Genomic DNA, 12,161 nt, shown 5'->3' with positions numbered 1-12,161 from the left:
ATGTTAAAAAAAAAAAAACAAAAACAGTTATATTCATTTTAATTGTTTTTTTGTTACTTTTTACTATTATTATATGATGTACACGATATGTGTATTATTATAGTTCTATCACTATTTTTAATTTTTTTAAAATGTTTTTTAATTATATTATTGTCTTTTTTGCATTATTATTATTATACATTTTTCAGTCAGGTTTTTTAATATTATTATTATTTCATTTGTTGTTTTTACTATCATCATTTTTGTTATTACTACCATAATTATTATCATATTTTAAATGAATTATTACAAATTTTTTACCGCAGCTTGTAGTTCAGTCTTCCAACCAGTAGGTGGCAGCAGTAGCGGAAATTAACCCGGAAGTGTCTCTGAGAGAATTACCAGCATCGCAGCGTTTGTTTTCCTCCCATTCAACATGAAGTAAGTCTTTTAACATTTAAATACTATATATATCTTATTATCTCTTCTGTTCTGCGTTAATATGGTGTTTTATTCCTCTAATGTTTGCTCACTAATATCAATAACAATATCATAACTTAGGTATCGTCATACGTTTAAGATGCGATGCCGAACCCCGTGAAAAAAACTCATAATTTAACAATTTTCCTTATTTGTTGGCTTTAAACACACTTTCAACACAATATATGTACTTATAATAAATATATAGAGGCATTTCATTAATTCGGCGTCAATAAAACACCTATTTAGTCAATAATATCTGAGTTTTGTGCCTTTTTGTGTCTTTTGTTATGGCGCAGAATGGTTGGTTTGGTGCAGGAGGATTTGTTGTTGTTTGTTGTTGTTTAGTTTAGTTTATATTGATTTCCCGACTTGAGGAGAAGATCCTAACTACATTTTATCCAGTATTTGATAATAACCTTGCACTGTGCATAATTAATTTGTCATTATGTTGATTACCTTTACCGAACCCCGTTAGAAAATCCCATAAATTAACGAATTCCTTTATTTTGTTGCCTTTAAACACACTTTTAAACACACATTGTTAACTTATATTAAATATTTACTAGTGTAGTAATAATTCGGCGTAAATAAAACAGTTATTTAGTCAATACTATTTGAGTTTTATTGTGTTTTGTGCTTTTTGTTATGGCGCAGAATGGTTAGTTGTACTGCAGGAGGATTTGTTTTTGATTGTTGTTGTTTAAGTTTCTCTTGATTTCCCGGATTCAGGATATATTCTAACTACATTTTATACATCTGTTGATAATAACCTTGCACTGTGCATTATGATTGTATCACATACACGTGTAGTTTATCAGTTAATAGTGAAACGTACAATTGTTTTGTTTTTTAATGAAGTCTGGTGAGGAGTTTTCCTGTGAAGCTTCATCATCATTCACTTGAAATGACGGGGCAAACGTTTTATTTACCTGTCACCACACACACACACACACAGACACAAACACAGACACACACCACACACACCTACACACTGTACCACACACACACACACACACACACCTACACATGTAACACACACCTACACACTGTACCGCACGCGCGCACACACACACACACGTAACACACACCTACACACTGTACCACATGCACCTACACACTGTACCACCTACACACTGTACCACACACACACACACACACACCTACACATGTAACACACACCTACACACTGCACCACACGCGCGCGCGCACACACACACACGTAACACACACCTACACACTGTACCACATGCACCTACACACTGTACCACCTACACACTGTACCACACGCACCTACACACTGTACCACACACACCTACAGCTCCTAAAGCATATCATCAGGCTACAGCTGTTGTGTATTTTATTTTGTGAAGCACTAAATGGTTTTAGTAAAAATTTCGACTTTGTTTGTAGATATCTACTAAACTAAAGCAAATAAAGAGAGTAGGCCTGTTATACTGAGTGATATATATTTTACACACTGCTCTGCTTTCTGCACGGACCTCACAGCTGTTCTCACTGTAAACATTGCGTCGCGATGAAAGCAGTTAATAAAATAATATCCAGGGGATGCATGCAGAGCTGTCATTGGCTGAGATCAGTCCGGCCGTTCGTCACGACTCTTTGAAACATCTCTGTTCCCGGAAATGCATCCACGAAGGAGCCGTGAAGGACCGTGGAGGACCCATCAGTGTCTCCTCGGTTAGAGCTCCTCCAGAGAGCCTCCTCGACGCTCGATGCTCGGTCCTCGATGTGCATTTAGAGAAATGAGATGTCCTTCAACATGGCGCGCTAAAATTCATTTCCGGGTCACTACCGGAGGACCGAGGAGTCGAGGAGGGGGATTTGATGAAATGAGAAACCTTCATTATATCATGAATTACATCCCCCTTTGCACTTTCCCCTAGTTTAATTATAAAGAAGAAATGCATAAAAGTAATACAATAAGAAAATAATGTTAAAACAGCATTAAATAAACACATGAATTGATTTATTGTTGGAACATGAAATGGCATATTACTGCATATGCTTTGTTCATTCATACTGATCATCTTCTAATGAAATACATCTAGCTTGTGATTCAACCTGCCTTCAGAAGTCAGATTTAAATCTAACTTTTTTAATATGTCATGCAATAAATGGCAGATATTTCATTTCAAATACAGATACTTCAGAATCAGAATCCCTTTATTCGTCCCCCAGAGGGGAAATGTACATTGTTACAGCAGAAAAGAGCAGCTTCATGTTAACTAAGAAGCATGCATACAAACAATATTAAACATACAACAATTATAAGAATTACACAATTTACAAAATACACGTCCTGTACCAGTTCTGAGGATTTAGCAGCCAGGTATATATTATATTGCACATATTAAACCTGATGTTAATGTGAACTTTACTCAGAGATAAAACCCTCCTGTGTCTTCAGTCCTCTGACGAAGGTGAAGCTGATCAACGAGCTGAACGACCGCGAGGCGAGTCTCGGGGTCAACGAGTCGGTGTCGTGGCACACGGAGTACAAGGACAGCGCCTGGGTGTTCGTGGGTAAATACCATTAAGAAATAAGCATTAATTTAAGCGATAATTGTGACTTTAACCCTCAGAAACCTGACACAAACGTGGATGATTTCTGGCGTAAAGTGAGATTTTTAATTGTAATTCATTCCTTTATTTCATTAACTTTGTAGATTCTTATTTGTATTTATTCTTATTTTGACTTTACAAGGACATTCGTGTTCGTAGGTAAATACAATTAAGATATAAGCATTAATTGAAGTGATGATTCTGATGAGCGGGGGCAGCGGGAAGGGGTGTGGTGGTGCAGCAGGTCTGTGAGGCAGGGGGAAGGGGTGTGGTGGTGCAGCAGGTCTGTGAGGTAGGGGGAAGGGGTGTGGTGGTGCAGCAGGTCTGTGAGGTAGGGGGAAGGGGTGTGGTGGTGCAGCAGGTCTGTGAGGGTAGGGGGAAGGGGTGTGGTGGTGCAGCAGGTCTGTGGGGGGGGGGGAGGGGGGGGGGGGGGGGCTGATTGTTGAGGGCTTTGTGAGTAATCAGGAGGACTTTGAAGTGGATTATTTGACGGACGGGGAGCCAGTGGAGGTTCTGGAGGACGGGAGTGATGTGGTCTCGGGAGTGGGTGTGGGTGAGGAGGCGGGCAGCAGAGTTCTGGATATGTTGGAGTTTATTGAGGAGGTTGGATGGGATGCCGTAGAGCAGCGGTTTTCAAAGTGTGAGGCGCGCCTCCCTTGGGGGGAGCCAGAGAGCTTCAGGGAGGCGCAGTGTGCGAAAAAGCACACATCCGATCGTCCGGGACGTGTTATTTATAATATCGGACAAATGTACATCTTTCCATTGACGTGTCCGACGGACAAGTGGCGTTTTTCGCCCACACATGTTAGTTTCGGTTTTGCTTGTCGATTCCTAAGGAAATGCATCTCGCCGCTTTCTGTTAGACGGGGCGGGACGTGCAGCACAGTGGCAGGGTTGGGAAACTCGGTTCCGAGTAGGAACAAATAACAATTGTCCGGTCCCGGGAATAATAAGTGTTGTGAGGACAGGAGGCGGAGCCCCGCGGACCACAGCTCTGTCTCTGTCTCTGCTCTTCTCAGCTCGTATGCTCTCACTCGTCTAGAGAATCATTAGCGAGCGCACTGCAATCTAAGTTGCTTCCCTGCCGTCTCTCTCTCTCTCCTTCTCTCTCTCTCTTCTCTATCTCTCGTGCCTCTCTTGACATCTCTGCTCTATCTCTCTCTCTCTCTCTCTCTCATCTCTCTCTCTCTCTCTCTCTCTCTCTCTCTTACTACACACAGCGGATCCGCTGCCCGTTTAACAGCCTAATCTTGTCCAAACTTTCTTATGTTCTTTCTTTAACATGTAATGAAGGTTATTGAGCGTTTGAGTCCTATGTTGTTAAGTATTGACGCCATTTTCCTTTATGACGTAAAGCAGCCTCCCTGTCTTGTGTCCTCGAGCGCTGTCCTCACATACCCGGACCCCCAGACTCGGAGGAGCACAGGGATGTCGGTATTGTTTATGAAGCAGGGTATAGAAAGTACATTATTGAAATGAAAATACTATTTATTTACTTTTACAAACAGTGAGCAGCTGGGCAGCTGCAGCATGTGTGTTGCAGGACATGTGTTGGACAGACAGAGTGTGTGCTTGGACTATGTCTCACAGGCAGGTTGCAGTGTAACATCAGAGAAGACTCAGCAGCACGATAGATTCAAACACAGAGACGAGACAAGAAGAGAGAAACAGTCGGAGTCATTTCAAATGGCGTGCTCAAAAAAGAGAAAGGTAGACAGCGAAAACAGAGCATTTAATGACATGTTCTCGTACTGGACCTCTTTGAAATGCAATTGCATACCCCTGCATTATAGCAACAACAACAATAATAATAATAATAGCAATAATAATTGGGAGGGGGGGCGCGGCTGTTCTTATGTTCTCTGAGGGGAGGCTCACCTTCCCACACTTTGAAAACCCCTGCCCTAGAGGATGCTATTGCAGTAGTGGAGTCGTGATGTGATGGATGCATGGATCAGGGTTTCAGCAGCAGAGGAGGAGAGTGATGGGCGGAGTGATGGGCGGAGACGGGCAATGTTTTTGAGGTGGAAAAAGGCAGTCCAGAGGCCTGTACTACGAAGCCGGATTTTCGCTTAGCCGGCTGACTTCAGGGAAAACTCGGGCTTTCCGGTCCTACGACGCTGGTTCTCTTTTTAGCGGGCTAGATCTCCATGGTAACTTATGCTGAGCGGCTAACCTCCTCGGGAGGAGGTTACGTTGCAGGCTAAGAGATCAACTCAGTGAAAGCACCGCCTGCTGACCAATCAGAGCTCAGTGTGCGGAGTTTAAAGCTATCAAGTCATATTACAGGATAGAGGAAATACAGAAAAACTGCCGTTGCAGGAAAGACGGCCGGCAAAAATCAACTGACTGTGTGAACGTGAAAATTAATAGAATATCCCCTCCCATCTTCAGAGCAATCTGACTATTATAATATTAGCGTTAAGAAAGCTTACTTAAATATCTGCCACAACATAAGTAACCGGATCAGAGTAACATTAAGTACAGTCCACGGCACTGTGAGCGCAGACGTTGATGTGTCCCATTATCATTCATATCATATCACATCATAATGTATCATATATTTCCTTATTTGAGTCAGATTCTTGAGCCGTATCTGGCCGTGCAACACTCACAGTGTCACATACTGTATGCAGAAGTATTATTTTAAGCAGCACATTAAGTTGACGAAACACTCGAGTCAAATGTAATTAAAGTCAGATCGTGTCTTGGACGGGGCAGTGATATCATAAACCTGTTAATGTACGCACTCAAACGCTTTTTCTTTTACCAGCTGTATGCAGCTATGTGGCTTTTATCCTGGATAAAGTGTTTAAGTCATGGATGTTTAAAGTTGAACTTCTTCATATTTGACTAATATTAAAGTTCACTTTTCATTCAGGAAGTATGACGCTGCGCTGTCAGTACGCTTGTCCGTGTTTGAGATTGGTCGAATGCTCCAAATACCACCCCTTTCATGTGAACGCGCACCTAACTAGATAGGACACGGCTGGCTTGAGCGATCCACTTGATAACCAGCGTCGTAGTACAGTTTAGCCAGAGCGCGTATGTTTTGGATTGGGCCAACCGGCTAACTCCAACATATCCAGGTTAGGAAAATCCGGCTTCGTAGTACAGGCCTCTGGTGATGTGATTGATGTGGTGACTGAATTTGAGCTGACTGTCGACGATGACTCCGAGGTTGCGGATGTGAGGGGGGGGGATAGAGTATTGCTGTCAATGGTGAAGTTGGAATTCTGGATGGCTTTGGTACGGGATGGGGGGCCGATGATGATGTTCAGTTGGAGATAGTTTGTTTGCATCCATGCTTTTATTTAAAGTAGTAAGATTTATTTATTTAGAGTAGTAACATAGCATGGTAAATGAATGAGTAAAGACGGTCTTCCTGGTTGAACTTGCGCTGAGCTTCATTTGTATTATATATTTATAAAATATAGGAACTGTTGATTATTATTTTATTCTATTCTTTTTTTTTAATTAATTTTGAAAAAGTGGTTTTTTATCTGTTTTTATTAATTTATATATTAATTTATTTCTATATTATTTTGTCTTTTTTTAAGACAAAAATCTGTTTTTAATGCAAAAAAAATTAATTAAATAAATAGGCCAATAAAAATAAGTGCATCCGTAATTAATTTCCATTTTTAACATTTTTCAAAATAATCTTTTGTTTCCTTCAGGAGGATTTCCCTACGAGCTGACCGAAGGAGACATCATCTGCGTCTTCTCTCAGTACGTTCAGAGAAAACTTTATTCAAACGTTAAGGTTGTTTAGTTGATATAAATGAATAGAGTTCACCCGTGTGTCTCAGGTACGGAGAGATCGTGAACATTAATCTGGTTCGGGACCAGAAGACGGGGAAGTCCAAAGGTTTCTGCTTCATCTGCTTCGAGGACCAGAGGAGCACCATCCTCGCTGTGGACAACTTCAACGGCATCAAGGTGAAGAAACGTCTTTTAAAGAGCGGCCCTGTTCTTCTTCTGTGGTGTTCTGCTCTCCTGTAGTTCTATAGGCTTTAGTGCATGTAAATGGTCTGCAAAGGGTCAAACCAAGCCCCCAGGACGTGCGCCGGACTCTGTGCCCAATATTCGTTGTGGCCAAACGGTGGTACTACAACTTCCGTATCAGTCCGTGACGTCACCCGGCCCAAAAAGACTTTTCCCCAGTGGCGGCTGGTGGAAAATATTTTTGGTGGGGCTATGGAAATGGTGACCAAACCATACTAGGGGGGTCCCGGGGGATGCTCCCCCGGAAGAACATTTTGAGAAATGACCCCTTAAATGATGACTTCTGGTGATGTTAGAGGGGGGGGGGAAAGACAAATTGAGGCTTAAAAATATGAGATAATCCATAATCTTCAGTGTGGTTAGCTATGAATCTTCCAAAACTTCCAAATACCTTGTCCTGGACATAGTTACAGTATAAACTGTGCAACAGTACAGTAGGCCCACACAAACTGCAGAACACCGGGGCTTTGGGAACACTCAAATGATTGAATTCCCATTTAAAATCAGGAGACTAAATACGAGCCGAGAGTGGGGGGGCGGGGCTTAAGGGGCGCCAGCTCTGTGAGCGCACATACGGGTTCTTCTGCTCTGACAGAAGAACCCGTATGTGCGTAAAACATTTTGTAGAAAAGTCAAAATTCTGAGAAAGTCTAACAAATTATTAAAAGTAAAAATTCTGACAAAAAGTTACAATTATGAAAATAATCAGATTCTAAAAGAATGTCAAAAAAATAAAAAGGTTCTGAGAATGTCATAATTCCGAAATAAACTCAAAATTCTAAGTAGAGAAAGTCACAGAACATTTTGAGAAAGTCAACATTCCAAAATAAAGTCAAAATTCTGAAAAAAATCACATTTTAAAAGAAAGTCAACATTTAGAAAAAAAAGTCAAAATTCTGAGAAAGTAAAAAAAATAGTTAAAAGTTAAAATTCTGAGAAAAAGTTACAATTCTGATTTTTTTTAAATTCTAAAATATAGTAAAAAAAAAAAAAGATTCTGAGAAAGTCATAATTGCGAAATAAACTCAAAATTCGGAGAAAAAGTTACAATTCTCAGAAAGTCCAAATTCTAAAAAAAACTTCAAAACTTTCTGAACAAAGTAAAAACTCTGTGAATCACTCGGTTCTTCCTCACTTTTCCCGTCTGACAGTAGATTGTGTGTTAACTCAAACGTTGTGTTTCAGATCAAAGGGCGTACGATCCGCGTCGACCACGTGAAAGACTACCGCCCCCCCAAAGACTCGGAGGACATGGACGACATCACCAAGAGCCTGAGGGAGCAAGGCTGCGCGCCCAAATTAGTGGAGGTTCCCCCCCCCTCCTCTTCTTCAGAGGAAGAGGAAGAGGAGCAGTACCACATCCCCGTGAAGAAGGCTAAGAAAGGTCAGTGAGGTCACTTCCTGTTGACCCTGAAACAGGAAGTATGAGCAGGGGCGACGTATTTCTGTAGTGAAACCTGAAGTTAGCATCTCCCTGGTGTTTAATGCTGACTCATTTTAGGAATTAAGGACTCATAATGCTGACTCATCTTAAGGTTTTATGGACTCATAATGCTGACTAATTTCAGGGTTTAAGGACTCATAATGCTGACACATTTCTAGGTTTTATGGACTCATAATGCTGACTCATCTTAAGGTTTTATGGACTCATAATGCTGACTCATCTTAAGGTTTTATGGACTCATAATGCTGACTCATTTTAGGAATTAAGGACTCATAATGCTGACTAATTTCTGAGTTTTAAGTCTCCTAATGCTGACAAATTGTATGTTTTCAGACTTATATTGTTGACTCATTTCTAGGTTTCTGGACATATTATGCAGACTCATCTTAAGGTTTTCAGGACTTATATTGCTGACTCATTTCTAGGTTTCGGGACTCATAATGTTGACTAATTTCTACGTTTTATGTCTCCTAATGCATAGGGTTTTCAGACTTATATTGCCGACTCATTTCTAAGTATTAGGACTCATAATGCTGACTCATTTACAGGTTTTAAGTCTCCCAGTGCTGACTCATTTCAGGGCTTAATACCCATAATGCTGATTAATTTGAGGGTTTTCAGACTTATATTGCTGACTCATTTCTAGGTTTCTGGACTCATTATGCTGACTCATTGCTACGTTTTATGTCTCCTAACGCTGACTAATTTCTAGGTTTTAAGTCTCCTATGCTGACACATTTTAGGGCTTTCAGACTTATATTGCTGACTAATTTCTAGATTTTAAGGACTCATAATGCTGACTCATTGCTACGTTTTATGTCTCCTAATGCTGACTCATTTTGAGCATTTTCAGACTTATATTGCTGACTCATTTCTAAGTATCAGGACTCATTTCAGGGATTAAGGACTCATAATGCTGACTCATTTCTAGGTTTTAAGGACTCATAATCCTGACTCTTTTCTAAATGTAATGTCTCCTAACGCTGACTAATTTGAGGGTTTTCAGACTCATAATGCTGACTAATTTCTGAGTTTTATGTCTCCTAATGCTCTCAAATGTCAGGGCTTGAAACTCATAATGCTGACTAATTTCTCGGGATTGATTTTCATATCTCTGCTTTCCAGAAAAGAAAGAGAAGAAGAAGAAGAAGAAAGAGAAGAAGGAGAAAAAGGAGAAGAAAGAGAAGAAGAAGAGGCTCTCCCCCTCTTCCTCTTCCTCTTCGTCTTCCTCACCTCCTCCCGCCGCCATCAGAGTCAAAGAAGAGAGAGAGGACGCCGCCTACGAGAAATACAACCAGAGAGAGAGGGAGGGCGAGAGAAAGAGAGAGGGCGAGAGAGAGAGGGAGGGCGAGAGAAAGAGAGAGGGTGAGAGGGAGGGCGAGAGAAGGGGGGAGGGCGAGAGAAAAAGAGAGGGAGAGAGGGAGAGAGAGGGCGAGAGAGAGAGAAGGGGAGAGGGCGAGAGAGAGAGAAGGGGGGAGGGCGAGAGAAAAAGAGAGGGAGAAAGAGAGGGAGACAGGAGGAGGGAGGGCGAGAGAGACCACAAGATGAAAAGGGAGTTTGACTGCGACCGAGAAAACGACAGAAGAAGAGAAACAGAGAGAGAGAGGGAGGGAGATAGGAGGAGGGAGGGCGAGAGAGAGAGAGAGGGCGAGAGACAGGGAGACAGGGAAAATGAGAGAAGAAGAGAGGGAGACAGGGAGAGAGAGAACGAGAGAAGAAGAGAGGATAGACGTAAACACTGAAGTGGAGATGGAGAAAAGTAGGGAAGCCTGGAGGGGCAAAAATAAAAAAATCTTATTATTGTAATTTTTTCTCCTGTGTTTATGACTTCAGATCATGTTTGAAACAAATGTGAAAACATGTGATTTCTTTATTTTTTTGCAAATATTAATTTTGTAAATTTCTCCAACGATATTCAAACGAAAATTGATTGAATTTGATGGATGGATTTGGCGCAAGAAGTAGACTTCACTTCAGAGCGCTCAAGAGCCAGATTTAAATGTTAATTAGCATCGAAAATGGTGTTGCTATTAAAGGTTTTGCTGCTACCTAAAATAAAAAAATGGGAAATGTTTGGCATTTAAATGACTTATTTTCCAGAAAGTTATTCCACTACAAACCATTGAAACAATGATTTTAACCTTCTGAATTTGACTTATTTTAAAGGTGTTCAGAGACTTAAACTGTTGGAGAAACACACTTTTTGGTGGTTAATACCTCATTAGGCGCTTTCACACCGGAGTACTTTTCCCAGGAATAGTTCCGATAGTTCCTGGGATTTTGCGTTCACACCAAAAAGATCTGGAACTAGAACCTAGTTCATGCGAACCTTTTCCCCCCTTTTCAGTCCCTGCTAGAGAGGTGGTACTTTCCTGGGGAGAAAAAGGTTCCAATTTCTGATTGGCTGGGCGAATTGCAAACCACGCCCCGTAAAACTCAGAAAAGTTTTGTGAAGCCGCCATTTTATTTGCTCGCATTATTAGCATTAGCATTAGCCCAGCGCACCAACGGAGAGAGACTAACTTATGGCAACACAAAATAAAACATGAGAGCGGTGGAGTGATGAGGTGTCGGCGCTTCTGGCGATTTACGCCGTGAAGTTGTTTGCGGCCTACCAGTAAACCCAAAGCAGAAGAAGAAGAAGTGACGTCAGCGGCTTCATTTGCGTAATCCTCAGGGACTTATTCCGGTGTGAACGCAATCTACTAGAAAGTTCAGGAATTAAGAGTTCCAGGAAATAAAGAGTTCCAGGAACTATTCCTGAGAAAAGTACTTGGTGTGAAGGCGCCTATTGTGTGCTGGAGTCCTTCACTGGGAACAAACCGGGACAAACACACAGAGTTTAAAAATATTTTTCATTCAAATGTAAGTTTGAGTGACATCCAGCAGTCAGCGGCCCTAAAACAAGGGAATGACATGTTTATGATGTGCCGCAAAACACCAACAATATGCAGGGGTTTCTAAGCCTTTTTATTTTGGTACAGTCTGATCCGGCAGTGGCTCAGTCAGTAGGGGCTTGAACTGTGAGCTGTAGGGTCGGCGGTTCAAGTCCCCGACCAGACCTAAATATGGAGTGTGGACTGCTACTTGGAGAGGTCCCAGTTCACCTCCTGCCCTGCCGTGGTGCCCTTGAGCAAGGCACCGGACAACCCCTCACTCCCATTGCTCCCTGGGCGCTGTACACTAGCTGCCCACTGCTCCTGGTGCTAGACTCCTGGTGCTAGACTCCTGGTGCTAGGATGGGTTAAAAGCAGAGAACACATGTCACTGTGTGCTCTGCATGTGTGACTATTAAAGAGAGTTTCATCCCTCCCATTCTATCTATCAATCATTTTAACAAAAGAGAATAGAATCAAACTGAAAACACCGTAAATATTTTCTAGATACATGAATCATTGGTTCTTCTTTTAGACCAGAACAGACTGCCAACTCAACAGGAACTATCAAAAACATCCCAATCAAAGTTTAAAGTCACAACATTTTATTAACCAAACAGATTATTGGAGAAACTACTCGGCAGATTAATGAACAGTGAAACTAAATTCCTTTAATGCAGCTTAATGAGGATAGCAGTTTAAACCTGGACATATCATATTTTATAAAAGGAATATTAGAAAGTTTTGGATGTAAAATTGTTTTGTTTATTATTATGTTCAAGATTATC

The 12,161-nt window shown here is 41.3% G+C and overlaps 1 protein-coding gene across 1 annotated transcript; it reads left to right on the top strand.

The window, feature by feature from the left end:
* The first annotated feature begins 344 nt into the window (after positions 1-344).
* On the top strand, positions 345-10,571 carry rbmx2 (RNA binding motif protein X-linked 2). The gene is made up of 6 exons (XM_034114061.1): positions 345-420; positions 2,891-3,006; positions 6,726-6,777; positions 6,858-6,987; positions 8,239-8,437; positions 9,623-10,571. The coding sequence occupies exons 1-6, from the start codon at positions 416-418 to the stop codon at positions 10,237-10,239; spliced, it is 1,119 nt and encodes a 372-aa protein (XP_033969952.1). The 5' UTR covers positions 345-415; the 3' UTR covers positions 10,240-10,571.
* Positions 10,572-12,161: the final 1,590 nt, after the last annotated feature.

This window comes from Trematomus bernacchii, unplaced genomic scaffold (assembly GCF_902827165.1).
Source record: "Trematomus bernacchii unplaced genomic scaffold, fTreBer1.1, whole genome shotgun sequence".
Lineage (NCBI taxonomy): Eukaryota > Metazoa > Chordata > Actinopteri > Perciformes > Nototheniidae > Trematomus > Trematomus bernacchii.
The sequence above is the reverse complement of the archived record's forward strand: the minus strand, read 5'-3'. Positions and strand labels throughout refer to the sequence as shown.